The following is a 25444-nucleotide window of genomic DNA, read 5'->3' on the forward strand; positions in this document are numbered from 1 at the left end:
TTTGGAAACATAAAGAAGGATGCTGAAAGACAGAGCAAGTGTGTGGATGCTAGGAAGGGCTGGCAGAGGAACTTTCCTGTGAAATTTTCTTTCTCATGAGAGGGCAGTTAGAGAAATCCAGCTTCTCACAGCTTCTCTGTGAAAGCTTTCGTTCTCATGCGAACTGGATGGACAACAGTTTGAGAGAATGTAAACCATTTTTACACCTGCAGGTTGTTATGAGAACTGTGAAAATTATTTTCCTTCTTTAAGAATAATATTTGGAAATGAGTGTCTTACTGCTCAACCTATCACATTGAGAGGTGGTGGGTCAATAGGCCAGTCATGTAATTTCTCTTTTGCGAACCATGCTATAAAAGGTATGGGTGATTAAACGAGGTCGCTTCAGCCATATCATCTGACCTGGACTTACGTCGTGATTTTCGCCATCTCTCTGGGGATAACAGCGACACAAGTGAATCAGTGATTGCAGCAAGTTTATGTATGTATAAAGCCTGCCCACAGTGATATCACAAGGACCAGGCAAACAAAACACTGCTCTGTGGAGATGATCTTCTAAGAAAGATCATTGCAAGCTGACGTTAGTTCTCTTTAAAATGGTTTAACATTAGATAGGTACATTCTTCTTAAGTGACTGCTTGTAAACAACTTCTTTCCGTGGACTCTTACTGTGCTGTTTGGTACAAAGCAGCGGGTTATAGCGTGCATACAAGAAACACACCATGTGCCTGAACCATTTGCCTTTGGGATTTCCCCAGTCTATCTGAATAGGATCAAAGGGCTCGCCAGGGCAACGTCACAAGCACTAGGTTCCTACAATGCTTTTCATAAATGTCTCGAGTTTTGTCTTAAAGAATGTTTGGCTTCTGCATTTTCCAGAACCTCTCGGGTGTAGTGATCACCAGCCTTGTAAGGATGTCTACACATAAGCTCTGGAAATTCAAACTGAGACTGTTTACCAGAGCCCAGTAATCGACCTTTCCCAGGTCACATAAGTGAACTTCTTGGACGTCACGGTGGCTGCCCCGCATTTTAATTTGAAACGAAATGGAGAGCAGTTGGCTTTAACATGTGATTTGGCAGCTGGGGGCAGTAATCCTGTAATGAATTGCAATAGCATGAATCACTAAAGGTATTCTACTTTATAGCCTAAGTATATTCCTGTTAGTTTTTCCCCTCTTTTCTTGAGCCAAGATTGTCACAACGTTTACCACTGCTCTCTTCCCCCTCCCAGCTGGATTTACAGTGCAGTTTGCTGTCTGTAACCTGCCGACTGAAGGGAGTCAGACCTGCATTCCAGGAGCTGGGGCTGTGCTATACATCACTGCAGACATCATTACATCAGAGATAGGTCTGTGCCTCAAATGAGATCAGTTTCGCTGTCAGGAGATACAGAGGATCTCCACGCAGGTAAACAAGCACACAGCTTTGGATTTGAGGTACAGTTCATTGCAAGCATTTGAGTAATCATTCAGTTAAACTAATTAACCTCCTGCAGTTTTAGTAATTACTATTGGAGTGTCTACTTCTGCTCCATCAGTTGGCTGTGTCATTTTCTACTGGAAGTGTAATATAGGAATAGGGCAGAAGGAAAGTGGCATTTGCCTGGTTGCACTGGGGGCAGCCCCGAGACCGCCAGGGCTGTGTCCCAGTGCTGGGGAACAGCACCAGCTCCCCCGAGACAGCTCAGGCAGCTCCTGCAGGGGAGTTGGCTCTTTGCTTCGCTGGTCGCTGTTTTGTACATCGAGATACTCTGTGTTCCTTGGGCAGAAACTGTGATTGTGGTCATTCCCTGCCGGAGGCGGGTATCCACGGCAGATGAGAAAGAGCCTGTGATAGGAAAAGGAAATTGCAAGGTTACTTGAAACTTGATTTCTGTTGTCTCCTGTCCCCACCTCCACCTTGCTGCTGGCAAATGAGTGCCCAGCACAGCTGGTTCTTGTCATTTTTTCACAAACCTTGTGATTTTTGTTGTCTGTATAAAACTACTGATTTCCAATGTTTTTGTTTTTCAATATACTTCAAGCCCTTCAGATTGCAACACGAATCCAGAAGGTACAAAGAGCAGAGAGGCAAATAAACTCAATTCTTCATGCACTGCTATTAAAACGTCAGAATTTCTGAGAGATTCATGAGTTAGGAGAGGGAAAGGAGCCAAGCTGTGGTTGTGCTGTCTCGTGTTTGTTAATGAGGGCTGTTTTGGCTTATGATTGCCCAAGGTTTGCACATGTGACTAGGAAACTACCTTAGGAGAGACAAGAGGATGTTTTCTGCCTTTGAGATGTGGAGTTAAGAATTTGTTTTAGGAAGTTTATTTGAACAACTTTTTTCCAACTCAGTGATTTATCTTTCTCAAGAAAAAAGTATACAAGTTTTTGCTATGGACATTACAGGAAAAAAAACAGCAACCAGTTCCTGAGAGCTGCTGGTTTTAAGGATGATTCCCAGTAGGAAGAACTAGTCAGCTTCAGCAGCTGCTATAATTAGTTTTTCCAACAGGTAAAGATACAGAAATGCAGCTCCTCAAGGGGAGAGGGAGACTCCCCATTCATCCACCTTCTCTGTCCCTCTAGACCAGCCAAGTCAAAGGTAACTGTTCTTCAAAAAATCCTTTTGAAATTAAATACTCTGCTTGGAGGGTATTTCTTCATGCCCTCTGAAAAGCAGAGTGGGATGGGAGAGTGTGGGACAGCATGGAAGTGTGAGACATGCTGGACCTGCAGAATGACAGGAATGTAAAGAAGGAAGGGGAGCAATTAAAAAGTAGTTGAAAATGGAAGGCCTGTGGGAAAATTAGAGTGAGAAAATATGGGGATTGGCTGGAATTACAGAGATGAGTTCAAGGCATGGGGCAAATTGCAGAAGAAACAGGATTTCTTGCAGTTTTTCTGAGGAAAGGATGCAGTGGAGACCTGTTGGAAGGCTGCACCCACCCCACAGGCTGTCTGCCCTGCTCAGCCTGCACCAGGACTGTCTGCAGGCACTGCCACATCACTGAGCTCTCTGGCATTAGTGTGCTGAAATTCAGGAATCCATGTTTTTTTCTCAGCCTAAGATGACAGAAATATTATTTTTAATACTGTATAAGGCAAAAGGAGACATTACAGAGAGGGAGGGAAGGCTGGAAGGAGTCACTGATCTCCACTTGGAGAGATTTGTTTTGCACAGTGTTTTCTGTCTTGATTTAATAGTGAGTTGGCTCTTTCCAGCAACTAGGCAGGGGAGGGGGGACGGGAATATGTTCCCAGTCTTTGGCCAAGAGTGTCCCAGGGCGTCCCGGGCGTGACCTCTTCAATGTTTGTTTTTCTTTCCCTGCAACTGACCTAGATGCTGGGATTCGCGACTTGGGCCCTCCTGGCCCGATGAACATTTGCCCCTTCTGGTACAGCATGTGATAATCTCAGGAACCAGGCTGGGAACAGTACCTGGAACTGTTTTTCTCTCCAGCAGACCGTTTTGTACGATTGCGTTCCAGGAAACCAAAACGCGTGAGAAAAATCCTGTGAGTGCACTGCCACCCAGTGGGGATGGAGGCAGGGATGGAGCAGTCGGGCTCCGCTGCTCTGCCGGGGCACAACAACCGGGAGAGGAAAAGGCCTTCCAGGCAGAACAGTCACCCGACACAGAACAAAGAAAAGGGAAACTAGGTTTTGGTCTGTTTTATTTAGAAAACAGCCGCAGTGAATGTTCAGTGGAAACAAATTAGCGTTCATTTACATTTGCAGCCTGTGCAGTCTCTTCCTTGGGAATGAGAGCAAGGTTTGCGAACTGAGGTGGATTCCTTTTGGTCATGCAAAACTGAAAAACCCAACAAAGTATCTTCAAACAAACAAACAAGCTGGTTCAAACTTAATCTAATGTGCCAAACACTTCGGGGAAAAAGCACAGCTTTGGAAGACACAACATTATGTTCCACCAATGTCACAAATATTTAATTCCAAAAGCAACTTCTCTTTTTTCACTAGTAGGTATTGCAAATCCAACTTAACACAATAAATAGTTGACCAAACTCTGGGACCAGACTGAGACAGTTCAAGCACATTTCAAGGTAGATATAGCTGGGAAGTTACTTTCCCACCTACATTTCTTTGCCTGATTCGAGGTATTGTGTTGGCAGGAGTAAACTGCAGCTGGTCCCTTTGTTTTTCCACGGAGGGAAGGAATTAAGATAATTTAAGGATATACTATACAGGGGAAATGCAAGGACTGAGCATATATACAGATACCCCCCAGAGGACCTGTGGTGGTGTTTCCATTCATTGCTACCTGAAGCTAAAAACCATCCTCACTGCAGTCTGTGCCACCGGGCACGGAGGCACTGGGTTTCTCTGCGCTCAGACAGAAACTGCCCCGGGCACAATCTTACGGATGTGCGTGTAAGACTTCCTGAGGGTAACGCTCCCGTGGTGAGACACCCCCCGAGGCAGGACACACTCTTCTGTCAGCTTCTGAGTTTCAGGGTCCCAGCAGAGCACTGTTGCAATGACTTCGTTCTTTTCATCTCGGCCCCCGGTGATAAACAGCTTGTTGTTGCAAGGAGAAATCCCACAACTGGCTCTCTCGTGGGTGAACTGAGTCACCAGGCACCACGTATCCTCCTGGGGGCTGTAGGCATAGAGCGCTTTCATTGCCCCACCTGGGAAGGAAATGGATATTTGTTTGCACTGACCATTCCTGAAGCGAGTTTAGTTAAACCATCCACTTCAACAAGACTCTCTTCCTGACATTCGTAAGAACGATTTCTGCCCCAAAGCCAAGAAAAAACAAGGTCACAGGATACTTTATTGTTTTGAAAGCCTGAGCTGCAGAAGGCTACTCATAAGGCTGTGGAATTTAAGGCCAGAACAAACTGCTGTGATCATTCAGTGTGACCACAGTGCATCTAGCAACAGACCTTTCTCATACCTACTGCTCCAGCTAAGGACACAGCTTCAGAAAAATACGATCTTGTTTAAAAGAGCTTAGATCACGGAGTACCAGCTGTGGTAAACCATCACTGTTAGAAATGGGCATAGGATTTTTCCACTCACTCCTCTAACTTCATTGTCCATCAAACTTCCTTCTTCCTGGAGCTGGCTGCTCTCAAAAACCCTTCCTTGTTTAGGGTTTGTCAGACTGAATCAATAATCTTCCTATGGGTTTATTAAACACAGAGTGACCTTCCGTTTCTCTGTGTTTCCCAAAACTGAAGTCATTCATTAAACTTTTAGTACACCTTTTCAATCTTGCAGTGTCCTTTTCTCTTGAAAAAATGGTCAATACCTCAATTCTTAAGAAAGGCTATGAAAAAATATTTGCTCCTGAGACTACCAACAGCTAAATGGTTCTTATTCTGAAATTTGCAGGGACTGAATGTGTCTTCTGTAGTAGCTGTACAGAATCACAGAATTGTTAGGGTTGGAAGAAACCTCTGGAGATTATCCAGTCCAACCCCTATGCCAAGGCAGGGTTACCTGGAGTTACACAGGAACACATCCCAGTGGGTTTGGAATGTCTCCAGAGAGGGAGACTCCACAACCTCACTGGGAAGCTGTTCCAGTGCTCTGCCACCCTCAACATAAAGAAGTCCTTCCTCAGGCTGAGGTGGAACTTCTTAGGTTGCAGTTATGGTCATTGCTCCTTGTCCTGTCCCTGGGCACCACTGGAAAGAGTCTGGCACCATCTTCTTGGATAGGGTTGGGGAAACCCTGAAGCCATGGTCTTACTGATGAGGTGCAGCAATGCCTGGGATCCTCCCTGCTGGCAAAGTGAGCATTTATCTGTGGTAGTTATTATAGATGCTGAGTTTGACAATACTGGTCCAGTACCTGAGGGGTGATCAAATCATTGAGAGGTGACTTAATTGGAACAGACTGAAAACAGACATTGTTAGTTGTAGTGATTCACCTGGCAGTTGGTAATTCATCAGTCTGGGTAATTTGATTGCTTTGGATGCAGTAACCAATGCCCTTTTATCTTCTTAACTTCAGAAGGGGCTGATTTCTACCCAATTGAAGTAGATTTGTTTCTCAGATAAGTAAACAAGATATTTATTCATGGATGTTCCTGGCTGAAAGATGCTGACTGAATGTGTCTGGAGTATCACATCCATTTTATCAGGAGTTATATCAGCTAGCCCCTAAGTCATGTGCCTTCTCTCTCTGTCATCCTGTACAAACAGGGTGAGGTCGACTCCTGTGCTGAGAACAAGCATGAGGTATTTATGTAAACAAAAGGGGGGGGAGGGGTGTGTATATATATGTGTGCACACACATGCAGATTATAAATCTCCCTCCAGAGCACCATTAATTATTTGGTGAATACTCCAGCTCTATGCCAGCTCTCAGCACCATATTGATTATATTGCAAGTGGGAAATTCCCTGCTCCAAGGCTGAGAGACGGAGGGGAAACTTTTCAGAGTTCCCGTTTTGGAAACAAATGTTCTTCTTTCCTTTTGGTTTTTCCAGCACCATCTGGAGATGTGTGCAGGCTCCCTCCTCCCTCCATAGTTCAGCTCACCACCATCAAACTCTTGTTCTTCCATTTTTTCTTCCGATTCTGATGGTTGACTGAATTAACCCCCGGTACAATCTAGTGAAGAGCTCTGGGTCTTTGGGTATCAGTGGCTCTGCTCCTATGACCTGCTCCTAGTACTCTTCTCCCTGCATAAATCCTGTATGCAGTGGGTTGTGCAATGCCCCTGGAGAGGAGACGGGACATGATGTAGCCATGAGATCATGCCCTTGCCACTATGAACACATTTTTGGATGGCTTTAAGCTGTCTCTGGGCTACCTCCAGCTTTCCAAGATAGCTACCATGCTAACAGGGATTTTGACTTGGTGACCTTTCCCTACTGCTTGTGAATGTCCTGGATTCCCATCCCTCGCTAAGCTCAATGGGAAGAGCCAGCTGACTCCATGACTACACTCCATGGAGCGTGTGGGTAAAACTAACATGGAAGCACAGAGACAAGCCCTGCTGGGGTGTAGACAAGGAGAGGCACTGGTGCTTCACTTACCCACCACATAAATGTGGTCACGGAAGCTGGCGGCGTTGATGCACTTGGCCTCCACGGGCATGGCAGCCTTCAGGCTCCACGTGTTGGTGGCAGGGTCGTAGCACTGCGTCTTGTCTGTCGCCAGCTTCCCATTGGGGCCTCCTCCAATCACGTACAGCCTCTTCTTGTAGCTGGCTGCAGCAAAGGAGCTCACGTTGACCAGGAGGGGAGCAGCCTGTGGACCAAAAATAATCATTAGTAACTATCTGAAGCAGTCAGACTGATGCCTGTGGGGAGAGAGCCTAGGGAATTTTAAGTCAGACATCCCTTTTTAAGCAGGGTTCAGAAGATGATGTTTCTAAGGATAAGGGAGAAATATATTTCAGCTTTTTCTTAAGATTGCAAAAACATAATAAAATTTAATAAAATTTAATAAAAATAAGCTCTGTTCAAATGCTGAAATTAAAATTACTTTAGCAATAATTCAAAAGCTAGGAAATGTCAGAAGTACCAAAGATCTCCTTTACATACTTACATACATTGCAAAAAGCACAAGAAATTTGTTCATACTGATCTTTCTACTTGCAGCTGTGATTGTTAGAGTCATCCACATTGCTTTGTATAATCCAGAGACAATGGGTTGTATCTGCTGTTATGATACCTAATCTCATTACTGTCATGGATTAATTGGTTGCCTAATTCTCTCCTCTCACTGCTTGAAGTACAGTGAGTAGAACTGGGGGGAGTTTTCCTGTTTACCTTCAAACCTGTAGTTTCAATTTAAATGTATAACCCACACCATATATAATGCACAGGTTGATATACACATTTTATATACATATAAAATGTGTCAGAGCAGTAGTTTTCAGCCTGTGCTCTGGCTCATGTGTACTATATTCTTACTCCTTGATTTACGGACTACTAACTTTAAAAGCCAACTAAGGAAAGGAAAGCCAGGTATTAGATGTCTCACAGGAACTGACAGACTGGCAATCCAGGGATTTTTACCTTCTAAAGGGTATGCATATCTATAGGAAAAAAAAAAAATTTATGCTTTTTAAAGACCAGAAGTACTTCAAAGAATTATACAAGGACACTTTTAGGAAGCCCTAAGATTTTCTGATTTAAATGTTCCAAATGATTAAAATGTTACATGATGCAGCCTCTTACCTCTGACCAGCAGTTATGAAAGGGATCATATGCTTCCATGCTGTTGATTCTCTGCATGCCATCGAACCCACCAATGACATACACTTTGCCACCCAACACTGCCATTTTATGTCTCCAGCGCCCAATATTGAGATACTCAATTTGTATCCATTTGTTGATGGAGGCGTTGTATTTCCAGACATCATGCTTTGTTTCTTTGCCACCTGTAGTGTACATGACATATGTAAATATGATAGCACAGTTTGTATTTAGTTAAAAACTCCAATATGTTTAAATTTAAATGTGTTCTCTCACAATGGAAATCATTATTACTGATTGTTAACTGGTCCTGTTACAACAGAAGAAAATTTCTGAATTTAGTTTATTTAACAGTGAAGGAAATGGAACAATTTCTACAGCCAAATATTGAGTGAAGACAAATCACTGTTCCTCACTTTACCAGACCACAACCACTTTCATTTTAATACCGAGTGCACAACCAACCACACAGCAGGGTGAAATGCAGGAGATTTTTGTGCACCACGAGGGCTTTGCAGAACTGCTGCAAAGGGACAAATAAACAAACATGATTTAAGTAAGGTAGTGGAGGATGCTGCAGCTGGTAGTGCCAAATCTCTTGAAGACAGTCCTGCACTGGAGAACTGCCAGGTTGTGCAGGGCAGATCCAGCCAGCCCTGTGGTTTGCATCATAAAGCAAAAGACCTGACTGAACTCCTACCAACAATAGTCCTGCACGACTTGGAGGTTTTACTATTCAACCTTGGGACCATATGGCTGGGATCTCATTTTTGTGCCTCTCCTTCTGGTCTCTTTCTCTACAGACCTGGGTGTGCTTCATATTTATAGCTTGAAGATCAAAACTGGACCCTGCAAACTCATGCTAGAGCTGACTCGCAAGTGAATCTTTGCTTGTGCTAAAGCAGAGAGCAGTGTTTTAAACAAGCGCTGTTGTTTGCGTACAGTTTCTGGTGTAACTGTAATACAAATGGATCTAGTTAAGCCTGAACCCACATTTACAGACTGAGCAGCTTATTCCATCATCTGCAACCTGATTAAACATTTGCTTCACTGGTGAATATACTGAAAAGAGAATTCATATTCCATTGAGAAAATGTCTGCCTTCATTGGTATTCTGTACTGCAGCCAGATCACTGCAAACTGATGGAGCCTATCTCTCGGCCAAATAGCAGATTGAATGGGAGATAATTAGCATGCTAGAAAGAGTCGTTTGTAATGCTTTTGTCTCAGTATTTTTCACATGTATGTGTTGAATTTTATTTGCACTCAAATAGCTGAAGTGGCCAAAGGGCCTGAATGCAGCATTCATGGCTACAATGGGGCTGAGAGACTGCAGGTGTTTCCCCTACTCTCCCTTGAAATTTCCCTTTGACATGAGCTTGTGCTTTCCTCCACAGGCTGAAACTCATGTAGTAGCTTGAGCTGGACCAGTGGGTGAATTTGTTGAGATCACCAGTGGGTGATTTTTGAGAGAATTGGAGGTTTATTTTGTTTCTGTTTTTCCTCAGGACAACAATTCTTCCTAATTTGAAGAGAAATCGTACCTAAATTAGTAAAAGTATCAGAATGGTGAATGATAGTTCATGTCATTTTTAGTTATGCTACAAATGTAGTTTTTCAGGCCATCCAGTCAAAGCATTTAAACTGTTTTGGGGAAATCATGATCTAACAGTAGTTATAATCTTGTGCAAAGGTCTTTCCTATTTTTCAGATGCTAAAGGAGCAGGGAAGACTCCAGACTGTACTCCAGAAGATATGGAGGGAAATGAGCACATGCAAGGGGAGATCAAGTTAGGAAAAATTAAAGTCAAGTTAGAGAAGAAGCAAAGTACAGGAGCTAAAGAATGAAAACAAAAGTAGAAGGACATGCAGGAGGAAGCAGATGTTTAATCAGGATTGAGACACTAATAATTGGTTTAGCTGAGAAAAAAACGCTAACAGCTTTGGTCCACTCAGCCTTTTATTTGTGTGCAAAGGGCAAAAAGGTGAAAGACAAAGAGGGAATGGAGAGAGGGAATCAGAGATATGCAAGTAAGCAGAGAAGGAAGAAAGAGAACCTGTGAGAACAGAAGCAAAGGGAAAGCCAGCTTAGACTCACCACAGCAGGGAATGTTAGCCTGGCCTGGAGGTAGCCCGGATAGACCGTAAAATAAAGGTGAAGAGACATTGGAAAAGATGTCAGAAATAAAAGAATGCAAAAAGCCTTGAAAAAGAGGGAAGGGTAACAAATTGAAGGCAAATGGAAAAAAGACCTCTCAACTCAAGGGCGTGAAGGTGAGGGGAATATTCCCTAGTTGGAATGTTTGACTTAGATTCCTCTCTACAGCTAACTTTTAACAGAGGGACTGATGCCAGAAACTCTCTATGGTGGGCTGAAAGGAAAAACATTCTGTATTTGTAGTTATGGGAGGAGTAATCAAATTCTTATCCCAGGATAAATCTTTAATAAATGTTAAATGGTAATGAAGTATCAAAAATATGTGGATTCCCAAAAGAAAGAATGCAATGGAAGATATTTGAATAAAGGCAGTAGACCACTATTCACACTTAAGCAAAGCATTCACACTGTGGCCTACCCTCCTCCTTTCTACTCTTCTGTTTTAAGGGAGTATAGAATTTGGTGGCTAGCTTTGCAGAAAAGAAAGTATTCTACCTACAAAGGCCCTGCTCTGTATCATGGTCTGTAATGCAACAGTGATGGACAGCGTGCTGTCACTTTTCCTCTGGAAGCAGAACAAGATCCTCAAACTTGTTTTTTGACAGGCCATCAAAAGCAGCTCTCAAACTGGCTAACAAGCTTGATTTTAACCTTTTTGGTTGTCAGAGTAAAATCTCTGTAGCTCTGGGATCAAACCCCTGTGTGGAGTTCAACTGTATTTGCGTGGGAAGTTAAATACACCTCCTGAAGCTCTTGGGATGATGATCAGCCCATGAGTTGTTCAGCCCCAGACTGGGTATCTGGACCATGGGATTTCATCTGGCTTTGACAGTTTATACTGCCAAGGTAACAGTTGCGGGTGGGCAGTCCTAGAGTTCTCTGTGATGGCAGCTTTCAGGGGCAGCCCAACATCAGTGACAGTTCCCTGCAGGTTCTTGACTGACTTTTGCAGAATGACTCAGATTCTGGCAGGATTTTGCTTATGTATATGTAGCTTCAAATGGACTTGTCGTGAGAAGATGCTGAAGCAATTTGTCACTTTATGTTTGGTAAACTGTTCCCAAGAACCTTTCTGTGACCTCAGTCACTGTTTAGGGTGCTGCACACAAGTACCCAAGCATATAGATTAATACTGGTAAAAAGGAATCCTGTGCTCAAATCAGAGCTAGGCAGTGTCCTTACACAGCCAGTGCTCTCTGGAGCATGGCCAAAGCCAAAGCATTAAAATGTAGTGCTTAATTTTTCTAAAGCTGCCTCAAGCATGGTCTTGATAAAAGCTGGAAATAATTGTGAGAACCCTTTGCTCCCCTCTTGCACTCCCAATGTCTTGTACCTTACCCGATATGTAGACTTCATTTTTTAGAGTAATGCATGCAAACTCCACCCATTTTTTATTCTCACTCTCCGGCTCCTGCTCTGTGATTGGTAATTTTGCTACTTCCAGACGGCTTCGCCTCAAAGGATCCAGGCAAGTCACTTCTGCTACAAATTTCTCTTCCTTTGTACAGCCCCCTATGATCATAAACACCTCAGACTGGAACTCGTGCATCCTGGGCTTGGTTCTTTCTGTAATAATCTAAACGCAAGTGAGACAGAGTGAGTACACAAGGCACTTACATCTACAATAACAGAAAGGCCAGGTGACCTTTTTTTTGATTACCTGTTTTTCAAATCACAGCAGGCTTACATCAGCTGAACCAATTAGCCAATGCTTTGTAAGTTGAAAGCCTGAAAAGCATCCTAGAAGCATTCAATAGAGGTTGCTCTATCCTTCTTTCAGCAGGATTTTTCCAACTATGGACTTAGTTGCTTTTGCCTACCTACTAGGACCCTTTCAGATCCTTTTAGGAATTACCAGGATGGCACCAAGAAGGTCACTTGCCAGGTAGGTGTTCACCAGGAGCAAAGAGTGCAAGGGGTGCTTGGAAACTCGTGTTCTGCTTGGAGGAAATGCTTGCAAACAAGACCCACAGGTTAAATGCCGTGTCAGGAGGCATCTTGCTTAAAATTTTACTTCTCTTTCTGCTTTTAACATGTTTCTATAAATCGGTATAATTTATCTATATTACAAAATATTATCTACACAGACATGAATCTTGCATTTTGACTATGTCTAGAAAATGATTAGGCACATTCTGATTTTTACAGAACATGAGTCGCAGAACTTGCCAGCTTCCAGGACTCTGTTTTAACCTGTCTGCCACCATTGCCAGGCGTCAGCCCCGGGGGAGGGCAGCTGGCAGCGCTGCCTCTCGCGGCTGTCCCTTTGAAGATGAGTGTAATGCGTGTTCAGCCCGGGGTAACGCTCCCTTTATCTATCCCGCATGCACCTGACAGCACTGCTCAGTGGGACAAGGCTTCCTCAGGGAGTTCCCACCAGACTGGCCGGCACTGCCCCAGGTCACCGTGCAGAGTCTCATGCAGTCCCCAGCACAAGGAGCACTTGGTTTCTCCCCCCTCGCCGTGCCGGTGACACATCCGCTGTGAGTGATGGGCCCACAGCTTGCTCCTGCCCTCCTCTGACTCTGACTGAGGAGGTACACCTTTCTTCACACACTCACGTGCTTTGCTCCTGTTGTGAAATCTGACCTCTTGGTTGCTCTCCCCTCTCCCCCGTACTTTGGGCAAGGAGATGTGACCGATACCTAACTTTCCAAAGGGGACAGGCAATTGAAGAACCGGAGCTCCATCACAGCCTGCACTGAGCAGGCAGGACAGGACTCGACTGGATGTCAGGATTAATCTGTCTCTGCGGGTGCAGGGACCTCTGCAAATGGCACATGGGCAGTCCTCTCCTCCGGCAAGAGACTGTCTTCTTCACAGGAGGAAGAATGTTTCCCTTTATGAAACATTTTCCCACATAAGTAACAGGGGAAGATGTTACATATTCACATTTGAAAGTCATTACAGATTGTGGCACAGTTCGGTGGGAAAATTATTCCTCTTTTCTTAGGCTTGAAGTAATAGCTGAGAGGGCGAGGTGTCAGGGCTAACACCATTTGCCTTTTTACTAGGGAAGCTACCTGGGCTCTTCATCTAGCAAGAGTGAGCAAGAGTGCGTGTGAAGGGTCAAGCTCAGATGTTCATAAACAGGAAGCCATACACTTTGTCTTTAAACAACCCGCCAAAAGCTTCTGAACTCTCTAAGACAGCAGGATAAATTCTGAGGCCCATTTTGACTTTTCAGTAGCATCAGTTAGTGAAACTTCAGTGTAAGTACCTTTTTCTGCCCCGTGGCACTGCTCCTTCCAAAACGATTTTTGAGCTGAAGCATGAGACTTTTACGAAGAGTGGCTAATACCGTCCTGTTTTACTCACCTCATTGCCTGACAGATGGTACATTCTTGCTTCTTGGAGCAAAGGAAAGACATCTGGACACTGTCTAATGAGTTGATCGGCTTCAACAGTCTCTACAAAATACCAAGGGTCCAAGAGGGGCAGCCGGACGTTCTCCAGCACGTACGGCAGGAGAGAAAACCTTTCTGACTCCTTGTAACGGACCCAGTTCATCACAGTTTCGAACACCTGTGCCTCTTCCGTGACGTAGAGGTCATCGCTCTTCAGTGTGCTGCACAGGATGTCCGCTGGCAGCTCCAGGAACTCCTCATAGTTCAGGACCTGGGTGAAGTTCTGGATAATGTAGTTCTGCACTTGTTGCTTCAGGCTGTGCAGGGAGTGGGCATCAGCCAGCCTCAGGATGCCAACGCAGTTCTCTGGCTGGAGCGCTTCGGTGAGAAAACTGGCACAAGCATCTACCATGCGAAGGAACTGTGGGCAGAAAAAGCTTGTATAAGCACAGAAAGGTTACTGAGCGACTGCATCACAGGAGAGCTATGGAGCAACCAGCCATGCCCAATACAGCAAAGAGCCTGGGGAGACAAGAATGAGATCATCTGGGGACAGGTATCTCCCAAGATCTGCATTCTGAAATGAGAATTTCTTCCTTCCATTGTTTTTATTCCTCTGCATGCAATTGCTCCTTTTCCCTCATGCAGAAGATGCAGAAGACCTGTGACAGTCATGAATTTTGTTTCACAAAAGAGTTTCCTAGCATTCCCTTCTCCTCCATGAGATCTCAAAGCACTAGCAATCATGGAGTTACAAAGTACAGATAAGGACCCCAGGTTTCTGATTTGCTTACCCTGCTTCATCTTGCATGTCAGCTCAGACCAACTAGAACAGAGTCTGGCTGACTCAGAGTGAAGGTGGCTCCACTGTCTGCATTTATGCTCCCACCCTCCAAACACCAAGTGTATCTGAGGCCTTGTGAGAGTGGCGCTGAGGTCTGGGAGGTTTGGACCAGCATGCTGCCCCAGGAGGTACGGGCAGCAGTCCTAGGCTGGGGTAAGTGGTAGGAAGAGATTGGCCATCAGCAATTCTTTTGAGCTTCCTGACAGACAGGGTTTTCTGGGAAGAGTCTGTTGTGGGGGAGGCCTTCAGAGGGTCTAGTGACCTTTGTCATCACCAAGGGCTGAAAAAAATATTGATGCACATTTTACACACAGAAGTCTCCTTAATCAGAGAGCTGTCTGTGTTTGCATTCAACAAGGCATCACAACTACTCATAAATTTCCTTGGCAAAATAATCCCACCTGAGTGCCCCAAATGCACATATTCTGGGCCACAGGTGTCTGCAGGGTATTTCCAAAAACTATGATCTGAGTTGGATTGCTGATGATTATTCAGGAACTGGGAACCAGTTTTGGGTAGAACTGATCAGTTACAGTGCTTCATCCTAATGGGTTTTCCGTCACCTCTGTGATTTCAGATACAGATAATTGCCACTGAACAGCACAATAAATATGGATCAGAGCTAATGTTGTACATTGCCATCTGTGCTTTTTGGGTCGTTTTTCCATCCAGTGGCAGCAAGCAAACCATTTTAACTCATGCTGTCTCACGGGAGAAAGTTGCACAACAGTAATTGAGGGGCAAAGAGGAAGTGAAACATTTTTAAACACTGTAGTATGTAGATTTGTTTCAGTAATTAGGGTAGAATCTTCCAGACCCATAAGTGTCGTGTTGACATATTTAGACTGTTTATCAGAGCTGAGCGATTGTAGGCGTTGTGTACAGACTGCCTGGTTCCTGTTTTACATTTAGATGTGGTCAAAAGTTTAGAGAAATGCAACTGACTGATGAACGAGGCTATGTGAGGTCTCAGAATGTGTTGCCGCCATTGTGATAAAAATATGTCAGCGGCCCGTGGTGGCACCGCGGCACAGCTCGGTGACCCCTCAGCACCTGCCACCTTCACCCTGCCTGCTCTCCGGGCTAGCACAAGGCAAGCACTTTGAACTCACCAGGGCATTTTCTTGAGGATCTGAAAGGGCTTTGCCACCAGGTAGGCTTCAGACCTGAGGCAGGTTAAGCATCAGCATTATTAAGCTTATTAAGCATAAGCATTCAAAGTTGTCAGTAATGAGACACAAAAAAAACAAACCTAGGATTTGCCAAGGTCATTCATAGAGTCATGTCTGGGAATAGACCCCAAAACAATGTTCTCAAGAGCCTGCAGCAAACCTCTGTAGAGCTCTCTAATTATTTATACATGGCTTGTTAAGAGCGATACTGACGAGGTGACAGCAGAGGTTTTCTCCCAGGCGGTGCACACTAGTCTCACGGCCAGCAGGCCCCACTGCCTCGCTGGGTAGCTGTTTGTGGCCAGGCGAATGCAGAACTGCGAGGTGTGGGTGTGAGAAACGGCCCCGCTGAGGGCTTCACCAGAGAGGCTGGGCTGCTTAGGAGCGAATCAAGGCAGGACTTTCCCTGGTTCTGCTCCTCATCTCTGCGCTGCACTGTCTCCCCACCACTGCCTTCATTTAGAGATTAAATTCCCCCTAAAATTCCCCGAAAACTTCCTGGGCATATGTCAGTCAGTCTTAGAAGAGCAGGTGGGTGACTCAAGAGAGCATCAGAATGAAGACACCCCTGAGCCTCTGCTTCATCTGCTCTGATTATTCTGGCAGAGCTCTGAATTTTCTGCTTGTCCACTGAGTACCCCTCCTAATGCCACTCCAGGCACTTTAAAAGCCCTGTTCCCTGGGAACAGTTTCTTCAATAAGTTAGTCCTTCTCCCAGTATCCATTTGAATCCAGGTTCTCACTTGCTAGAGACATCCCATATGCTTACTTGGCCTCCAGCTGGCTTTCACTCTGAATAGTAAAATTTATTCTCCCCATATAAGTCCTTGCTTGTCCCAGCTTTGATTCAATGGTCTACTGTAAGCAGTGCCAGCAGCCCTGCCTCCGGCTAGAACCCCCAGAAAGGGAAGGGAATGGTGGCTGAAAGGGGTCTCATTCATAATCCCTCTCTGTATGCAGCACACTTCGGGGTCGGATCCTGCACCCTGCAGCTGGTGGCCCTCGGCCACCGGCTCTGCTGTGGCTGCAGGGACAGCATGTCCCGGCTCAGCAGTGACACCTGCACCCCGAGGGAGCCCCGGCCGGAGCCAGCCGGGCAGCTGAGGGGCACAGCCACCCTTGCAGGGCTGCTCTCCGCAGAGCTGGCGGCTTCCCGAGCCTGCCAGCCCTTCTCCCACCGGGAGCTGCCCTGAAGGCCTTTGATAGCAAATCGTGCCCCCTTGTCAGGCACGGTCGGCTCTGCGCGGTGGCACCGGCCTGCAGCAGCCACCCTGCCTCTTCTCTGCTCGGTGGCCTCAGGATGGCTGTCACTATTGGAACAGTATTTCCCTTAGAGTGCCTTGTTCATGGAAAGTGGTTTAACATAGGGATAAGGGGTGCTTTGGGGATCAGTCAGGCCACCAGGCTGGTGGTGCTTCAGCCACGCCCTGAGGGTAGAGCAGCCCTGCTCTGCTTAGAGGGGGCAGCTCGGGGCATCCTCCACTGTTCCCACTGCATGTGGCATTTCCATGCCAGCGGGCATCACAGCCTTTGGTGACAATACTGTTTCTTTTCATCTGCTCAGAAGCCTGCTTCCCTCTCACCATTTCTTTGCTTCCACCCCAGCAGTTGATGTGGTCCCTCACCCAAACGCTGCTGAGGGAATGGGTAATGCAGAGGTTCCTAGTGGGGCAGGAGCAGTGTAGACAGGTCTGAATGTTGCTGCTGAGTTACAGTGAGGGAAGCAGGGCTCCCTGCCATGGCCATGGGAAACAGCTGGGATCTTGACTCTTCCCAGAGATGAAAGGATGAGCAGCTCTGCAGGCAGTGTGGGTGGCAGAGGGTGCTGGGCGGGATCCAGGGTGGGCACCAACCTTGCAAGCGCAGTGGCTGGGCAGCCACCAGCCCAGACAGAGGAGGTGACTATTGAACTCATGTTGCAACTGTGCTTTAGGTGGAAAAAATTTGTCTGGGTCACTTGAGGATGAGGCTTAGCTGTTCAGCAGCTCCCTGTTCCAAACCCTTCACCTGCTTCCCACCAGAGGAAAGCACACTGCAGCAGGGATGTCTGTTCTCTCCAAATAGCCCTCCACCTCTTCCTGCTGTCAGTTTTGACTGCATTTGGTCAAAACTTACTAGAAGGGAGTAAGGGAAGGCATAATTATGTAAAACTTTTTCAAAAACAGTTTCTAGAGAAAAGTAGATAATTTATATTGGAATATTTATACTGCAATATCTAGAACTGTGCAAGGTATTTATTCTTTGCTTCTTTTCCAAGTCTGCAAGATTAAAAAGACTGCCACAAGTTCTTGCCAGTCAGATAAAAAGATTCTATTTTGAATTTGGATTTCTCACATGTCACTAATTTGAAAGAATTTATCAAACACAAATGTTACAATAAATTGCAGAAATAATCTTTTCAGCTGTTGATATATCCAAATGAACCATTTGACTCTTTCAACTCTGTTCTTCAGCATAAATAGCATGGACAAGCTGGCAGAACTCTAGTTCTGTCAGCTTGATTTAGTAGATTACTAAAGATTTAGTAGTTACTAAATCTTTTTTGCACAAAACACATTTTCAGCCCAAACCCTCACATTGATAATGTGAGGTTTTAAGGCCTTATAAATCTCAATAGTATCCAAAACAACCACTGTTTTTAGCTGAACATTCCTGGTGTTCTAGGTTTATCTATTTTTTTCTAGTTTACTATTCTTGCTTATAGTACCCTCACAATTTTATCCTTATTCTCACAGAGTTTGATGGTTTTCTTCAAGCACCAGGCTTGGGAATCATATTTAATCTTAATTTTAATGAAAAATAGGGAAGATACATGAAAAAACATATGTTTATACTTTTGGTAGTTCCAGAAGGGAAAAAAAACCAAAACAAAAAGCTGAGGAATGATCCTAAGGAAAAAAGGTTGAAAAGAAAACACAAGACAGAAAAGTGTCCTGAAAATGAATGCTACCAGTTGGTTGTGTTGGTGTGCTGAAAATGTCAGTGAGTTACTGCACTGCAGGCCCAGGTGACATTAAAGTTACCTTGGGGAGCACTTTGTGAAATTTTTCCTCATATCCAATCTAAACCTCCCTTGGTACAAGTCGAGATAATTTCCTCTTGTCCTATCACTTTTTGCCTGGGAGAAGAGCCTGACTCCCACCTGGCTACAACCTCCTGTCAGGGAGTCAAAGAGAGCAATGGGGTTCCCCCTGGGCCTCCTTTTCTCCAGACTGAACACCCCCAGCTCCATCAGCCCCTCCTCATGGGATGTGTGTTCTAAAAAGCAGAGTTCTAGAACTCCAGAGCAAAATTCCCATGTAAGATGCAAGAATCTGAACTCCCTCATGAACCATGATGATCATGGAGTTGGGTGTTTCTTGCCGTCCTTAATGAGAGGCCTGGACACACACGCACATTGGCACTTGGCAGGTTATGTTGGTTACAATTTGTTAGCAATTTGCAGCGTGGTACCAGACACTGCAATTTGGTAGACCTCACAGATGATTTACAGGACACGTGAATACCTCACGGACCAAAGACTGAGTAACACTGCCCAAGTCTGACTTCCCACAAGACCCAGGCCATGACTAAAACCTTTTACATCACGAGTTCTACAAAGAAGCATGTTAACTTTGGCTGGCAAGCCTCCATCTCAAGGCAGGGGAGACAGAGAGGCAAAGTAGCTTCCTGCTGTGGCCAGCCATGCCAGCTGCTGCCCACTAATACTTCTGACTGGCCTTGACAGGCTGACCTCAATTTTGGGGAGCACTGCCAGGCAGGCAGCACGTGGGAGCAGCTCTTGGAGGCAGAGCTCGGCTCTTTCCCTGTTTGCATGGCACTCAGCACAGCAAAATTCCAGTACATGGCTGCCACTGCCTTTTTTTACCTTCATGTAAGTAAATATGAAGCAAAATGCTTCCGGAACCCATGAAATCAGGGAAGTTTGCAGTGTGCTAACCAGGGTAAGACATGGTGTTGCCAGAGCAGTCAGATTGGGTCAGTGCACTTGACTTATCTGTACCTGAAAGAGGCTGGCAGCTTCCAAGACTTTCTGTACATTTTGCTTTGTGATGAGCATCTTGCTGGTGTAGGTATAGTCCAAGAGTATATTCATGGTTTCTGCATCAACCCCTTTTAGTATTATCTTCTCCTCATATTTCTCTCTTAAATCATTGCAGAACATGGCCCTGGAAAGAAAGACATTTATCTTTTACTGCATTCCAGTCAGGATGAGGCATTCTGAAAACATTGGGCTATTTAGATTTCAACACAGAACACTCTGATTGCTTCATGTTTTATGCAATTACTCCTGTTGAAAAGAAACAAGAAAAATCTTTTTGTTGCTCTTCTACCTCTGTACTCATGAGTTTGATAAGGCATGCACACATGATGGATACCTCTGAGCTGTTCTCTATGGCAGACTGGGGGCTCCATGGCAGCAAAAGTCAGCTGGGACCTTGCCTGAGTGGGCCTAGTGCCCGTGTCTGGACTGGTGCTGTGGAGCAGTTGTGGTGTCTCACCTGCTGGCCTCTTACTCAGTCTGTTTCTAGTCCAGATGCAGCTTGTTAAGGCCTGGCATTCTCCAAACTTCGTTAACACTTAGCACATGTACTTTGTACCCCTTGGCAGGTCAATACCCTCCTGCTTCCGAGCTGCAGGACACTGCTGGGACTGTACTCTGAGGCCAGACCAGATCCACCTGGCTGAGAGCCTCACTTCTCAGCTTCCCAACATATCTTTGACCACATTAATACCAGCAGTGGGCCAGGGGAAAATGGCTTATGGATTTTCTTCTGATTTAGAGTCTGACTCTTCCTCTGCTAAATTTTAGGATTGTAGAGTTGGTACCGCTTGGCTAGACAAGCAATTGAATATGCATGAATTGGTACTACTGTTAGGCAGAAAGTGCAATGATTTCATACATGTTGATACCAACTCTTCTTTGATGGATAATACTGCATTGGAAAGGTGACCACCACACATAGCTTTGGCACTAGGCAGATATTTAATGTGGGGTATAAATCAGAAATTCTCTAAGGTCTATTTAAATCCATTTTTCATTGTGACAGCTGCAAGACAAACACACGCATCTTCCTCTGCATTTTCAGTTCATAGATTTCAGTACTTCTTCCAGTGTTTTTTGCTTTTACTTAGGATTTTGATCAGCCCCTTCTTGTTCACTGCATTCAGAGAATGAGATGTCACATCATTTGGAATCTGTCTCAACAGACCAGAATTACATGAGTCTACTTGTAACTGCATTGGTGAAAAACATGTGCAGATCTAAAGTGTAATTAGAAGCGCTCTTTACCCTGCATTCCAAGCCCTTCTTTATTAGTCATATACAATGTTGACAGGACAATGCAACCTGGGAAATGGAAAGAAGTCCCAAGACTTAGGCCATACTATTCTTGTAAAAGAAGTGCCTGAATAAAGCTGTTTGATTGACACATCTTACTGGAATCAAGATGTAAACAGATTTTATTGCAAAGCAGTTAGGCATGATGAATGGCAAATGGATGGAAGATACCAGCTGCTACTTGCTCTAAGAACTACCTGCTCCTTACCTCAGCAGAAATTTTATAGCAAGGTCGTAGTTACCTCAGTGTGCAAAACTGCCTTTAGATAGGGAGGCCTAAATTTTGAGCAGGAAATTTGGGCAGAGAAGTTACTTGTCAGAAAAATTGTTCTGCCAAAATTCTCATTTTTCCTTTCACTCACCTCAGTTCCTTAGAGGTTTTTGCTTCACTGCCCTGCCTCATGGTCCAGCTTCTGCTACTACTGAAATCAGGATATTTCAAAGGCATTTAGACAAATGCTCCTTAACTTCAGTGGCCACGAGACTGGGATTCATTTAGCTTCTCTCCCTCTGGCAGTGTCAAGTGACGTATGAGGGGATGTGTGGGCAGGTGGCCATTTGAAAACAGCAGCTCTCTGTTCCCACTTCTCCCTGGGAATGCGCTTCAGCACGGAGAGGCAGGTTGGCACAGAACAGCTGCTTCAATTGTGCGGGATTCACGGGTGCCGGATGCTTCATCTGAATGACAATGGGCCCATGGAGGGTGCAGGTGTTGTCTGCTCTTCTTCCTTTCATCTCTTAAGCTGGTGACTCCAGTCTTGTATTGAACTGTCGGGGAGGTGAGAGTCTCACTTCCGTCCCACAAACCAGAGTGTTTGATGGGGTCAGTCAGAGATACCCAATGTTACACTTCTGCAAGGCTGCTCAGAAACCAGCCTCAGGAGTGTGGTGGTGGCTTTGTACAGGGGTCTGGTCAAAGTGCTTTGGCCTATCTGTCTCCTAATCTTTGTAATTGGTTTAGAGCTGCCATCCACTCCCAATTTTGTAGGGTGTGGATTCATGTAACACGGCTGTGAGCTGCAGAAATCACACATCTAAAGTGCTGTGCTTTTGCACCTGTACTCTGCTCTGGATGGTGGCTGGGCTAAACAGGGCAGTGCTGGACAGGAGAGCTGACTCCTGTGGCCTTCCTTCTGCTCAGATGGAGTGGTTCTCATTCCCATCCTGTGTGCCAGCCAGAGGGAACACCTGACACCACTCAAGCTGATCAGGCTGAGCTTCTCCCCTAGGGATTAAAAAGCTGCCTCTGAATCTTTCTGAATTACCCTCAGGAGGCTCTTAATCCTTCAGATGTGGCTACTAATTCCATTGTCTGTTTCCCTGGTTCTTGTCCCTGTGTAATTCTAAACTGCACCTTTGAACCAATATGTACTCTAAGAAATGCACATCTGAAGTGAGGGCCCAGTGCCAAATTTAGATACCCAAAAATGGATAAATTTAGAAAAATTTCTGAATTTTTTCTAATTTAAAATTAGAGAAATCTCAATAAAATAAATGAGGGGTTGCAGTTTGTGAAGCACTTTTTAAGCACCCACCCACACTGGAATGCTTATGCTTGGAATTATGAACCTGACTTCAAACAATCATGCTGGAGCTCAAGGATGCTCTGGAAAATGGCTTCAACCTCTCCCAGCCCCATTCTCCCATTACCTTGGGCAGTGCAGGATTAAAGAACTACTGTTCCACCTTAGTCAGCTGCTATTTGCCTTCTCTGCTTTGTTACCATCACACAGGCAAATGGAGAGTTAATGTTTTTATGTCTACGGGTGCAGGATGTCACAAGAACTAGTCTATCTACTCTTGAGCAGTGCTGAAGAAGGACTAGAAGTGGTTAGCTCTGTTTAATTGTCTTCCAGTCAGCTGCTGTGGATTGCCTGCACTGTGGCACCCAACGTTCAGGAAGGGGGTTGTGTAACTTGCTCCTGCAGGGGAATGAAGCCCATGAGTCACTGGGTCCCTTTGCTTTGCTCCGGTGCATGGCTGTTAGAGGTCCTGTAATAGCATGGAAAGTACTCACAGGAACAGTGTGATTTAAGAATTCCTTCTTTCTCTGGGGCCATGCAGCTTCTAGCGAATTATGGCAAGATGAATGAAGCCTCCTTGTGAGCAGCAGAAGCAGTGAAGCTCAGTTCCCTGCAGACTTGCATCCTCCTTTCCCTCCTCACAGTAACCTCAGCTTCCCCTTCCTGAGCCCTCCATTCTCCCTCGTTATTCCTCTCACACACATTTCGGGGTCCCTCCCAGGATGCTCAGCTTTGTGCTGGCTGTGCCCAGTGGAGCAGGGCAGTGTGGTTGTTCTGAGCATTGTGTGTGCTGGCTGGCCGGGACACCCTGCTCATTACCCTGTGGAGCGCCAGGGGTGCCAGTCCAGCATCTCTCCTCTCCTAGCTGCAGACTTCCATCAAACTCACAGGAACTTCAGGTTTGAGATTTCCATCCTGTGCCAAACATGACTGAAACTAACCCAAAGAGACATGACAAGGGGCACTGGAAGAGAGGCCAACAGTGAGATGTAATAAATCTCAGCTCTGTGGGAAGCCAAGCCAAAGAGAAGCACCCAGAGGGGCAGACCCTGCACACGTGTGCAGTTGCCTTGGGATGAGATGACCTCCAGGCAGGTATCCCCCCTCCTTCCAATGGACAGGCTGTAGCTCAGGGCTCAGTGGAAAGCTGGCCAACAGCTGTTGTCATAAAACTATCTTGCCCAATTTTAACTGTGAAGTCCTTCTGATTGCAGCACCTTTCCTTATAGAGGAATTGGGGTTTTTTGTCAAAGTATCATTATGATAATTCTGATTTTAATTTGTGCATCTGCTGTCCGTTCTGCACACAATGCTGGTAAGAAATACTTGGGCGTCTCTGCTTTTAGCTGTACATTTTCTCATCTGCAATAAATATAGCCTCTCTGTAGAAATAATACCTGTCTCCAAATATTCACAGACACAGTCTCTATACTAGATTAGAAAAGCAGAACTGTTCTTCCAGGCACTACCAGCAAAGCTTACCAGACTCCATTAAAATTAGCTTTCTGCTCATGTCACAAGTGGTCACAGGTTCTTTTTTCTCGTGTTTCCTCTGTAGCTGTTCAGTCATCTGACCACTTTAGCAGTAAAAGAAAAAAAGAAAAAAATCCCAGCCATGCAAATGTGATGGTCTAAATGATGTTGTCTAAATGATAATGGAAAATCTGTGCTAAAACTGATACCGAGTTCCCCTGTGTGTCTAAAATTTGTTCTTGTTGGCCAGTAGCCTCAGAATGTCTATTGTACTGAAAGAATGAAAAGTTCAAGCGGACCAGAAGGAGATGGTGAAGTGGCAAAATTGCTTTCAAGGGGATATTTCCCATTGCAACTGATTTCCAGTAACCCTAGGACAGACTGAAAATTCCTTCTCTTTCCTCCTCAACAATTTAATACAATGTATATTTTTACCCCAGAATGGTAACAGGAAAAATCAGCAAGTTCCAGAAACCCACCCCTATTTCAATAAAAATAGCCTGTTATCTGAATAGGTATTCCTTTTTGCCCAGGTCCCAAAGGGACAAGACAAGCAGCTAAAGAAACTTGGTTAAAACACCCTTTTCTCACGCACTTGACTGCCAATATTCTGTCTTCCTTTGCACGCCTCCAGCAGACTTTGTGAGTGCTGGTATCAGAACTCCAGCAAATCCACAGCTTGGCACCTGCCTTATTTAAATCTAGAACTTTAAAAAACAAGCTGAAAGATGTAAGGAATTAGAGGCTCAGTGCAAATTTGCAGACTTTAGCACCCAGTTTGCACTCCTTGGAGACGTACAGTTCAAGTCTAAGAAGCAAAATAAGTTTATTGGTTTTCTTTGTTACAAACCTTACCTGAAATAATTGCTTGCTGCAGCAAGGACCACTCGGTGACAGGAGAATTCCCTGCTGTCCACGCACAGGATGACATCTGTGAGGGAATTTTCAAGCCGAAGGTTCTCCAGGCCATTCTGGAGCACCAGAGAGAGACCCGTATCGTCAAACTTGACCTTTTCACAGCTCGAGACTTCCACCAGGTCCCCCATTTTCATCGAACACTCATTGTCCAAAGAGATCTGGGGCTCCTCAGAGCTCTTCTCCAGTGTGTCCCCCATTTTCTGGCCAGCCCCGTCTCATTCTGTTGGTGCTTCGATCTAAAAAGAGCTCCTCAGCTTCGGGCGAATCACACTGCAGAAGTTGGGCGGATTTCCTGTCCAGAGGTCTCTGCTTATCTGTAGCTGTCACACACACATAACAGGAAGCCTTGCACTTTCTCATCCTGTTAACACAAACAAAGGGTGGGTTTTTTCAGTGATTTTCAGGCAGTATCAACATGTTTAGAAAGGCCTTAAGATGCCTCTGGATGTGAGAAGATTACAAGTGACAGGGACAGCCTGCTTCCCACCCTCAATCCAGTCCC

General features: G+C 45.2%; 1 protein-coding gene across 1 annotated transcript; it reads right to left on the reverse strand.

Annotated features, from left to right (window-relative positions):
• Nucleotides 1-3644: 3644 nt before the first annotated feature.
• On the reverse strand, nucleotides 3645-25231 carry KLHL6 (kelch like family member 6). The gene is made up of 7 exons (XM_048314947.1): nucleotides 24880-25231; nucleotides 19691-19856; nucleotides 13643-14092; nucleotides 11663-11900; nucleotides 8149-8351; nucleotides 7000-7213; nucleotides 3645-4636 (listed from the first exon to the last, which is right to left on the reverse strand). The coding sequence occupies exons 1-7, from the start codon at nucleotides 25137-25139 to the stop codon at nucleotides 4335-4337; spliced, it is 1833 nt and encodes a 610-aa protein (XP_048170904.1). The 5' UTR covers nucleotides 25140-25231; the 3' UTR covers nucleotides 3645-4334.
• Between the last annotated feature and the right edge of the window lie 213 nt (nucleotides 25232-25444).

Source organism: Corvus hawaiiensis, chromosome 10 (assembly GCF_020740725.1).
Source record: "Corvus hawaiiensis isolate bCorHaw1 chromosome 10, bCorHaw1.pri.cur, whole genome shotgun sequence".
NCBI lineage: Eukaryota > Metazoa > Chordata > Aves > Passeriformes > Corvidae > Corvus > Corvus hawaiiensis.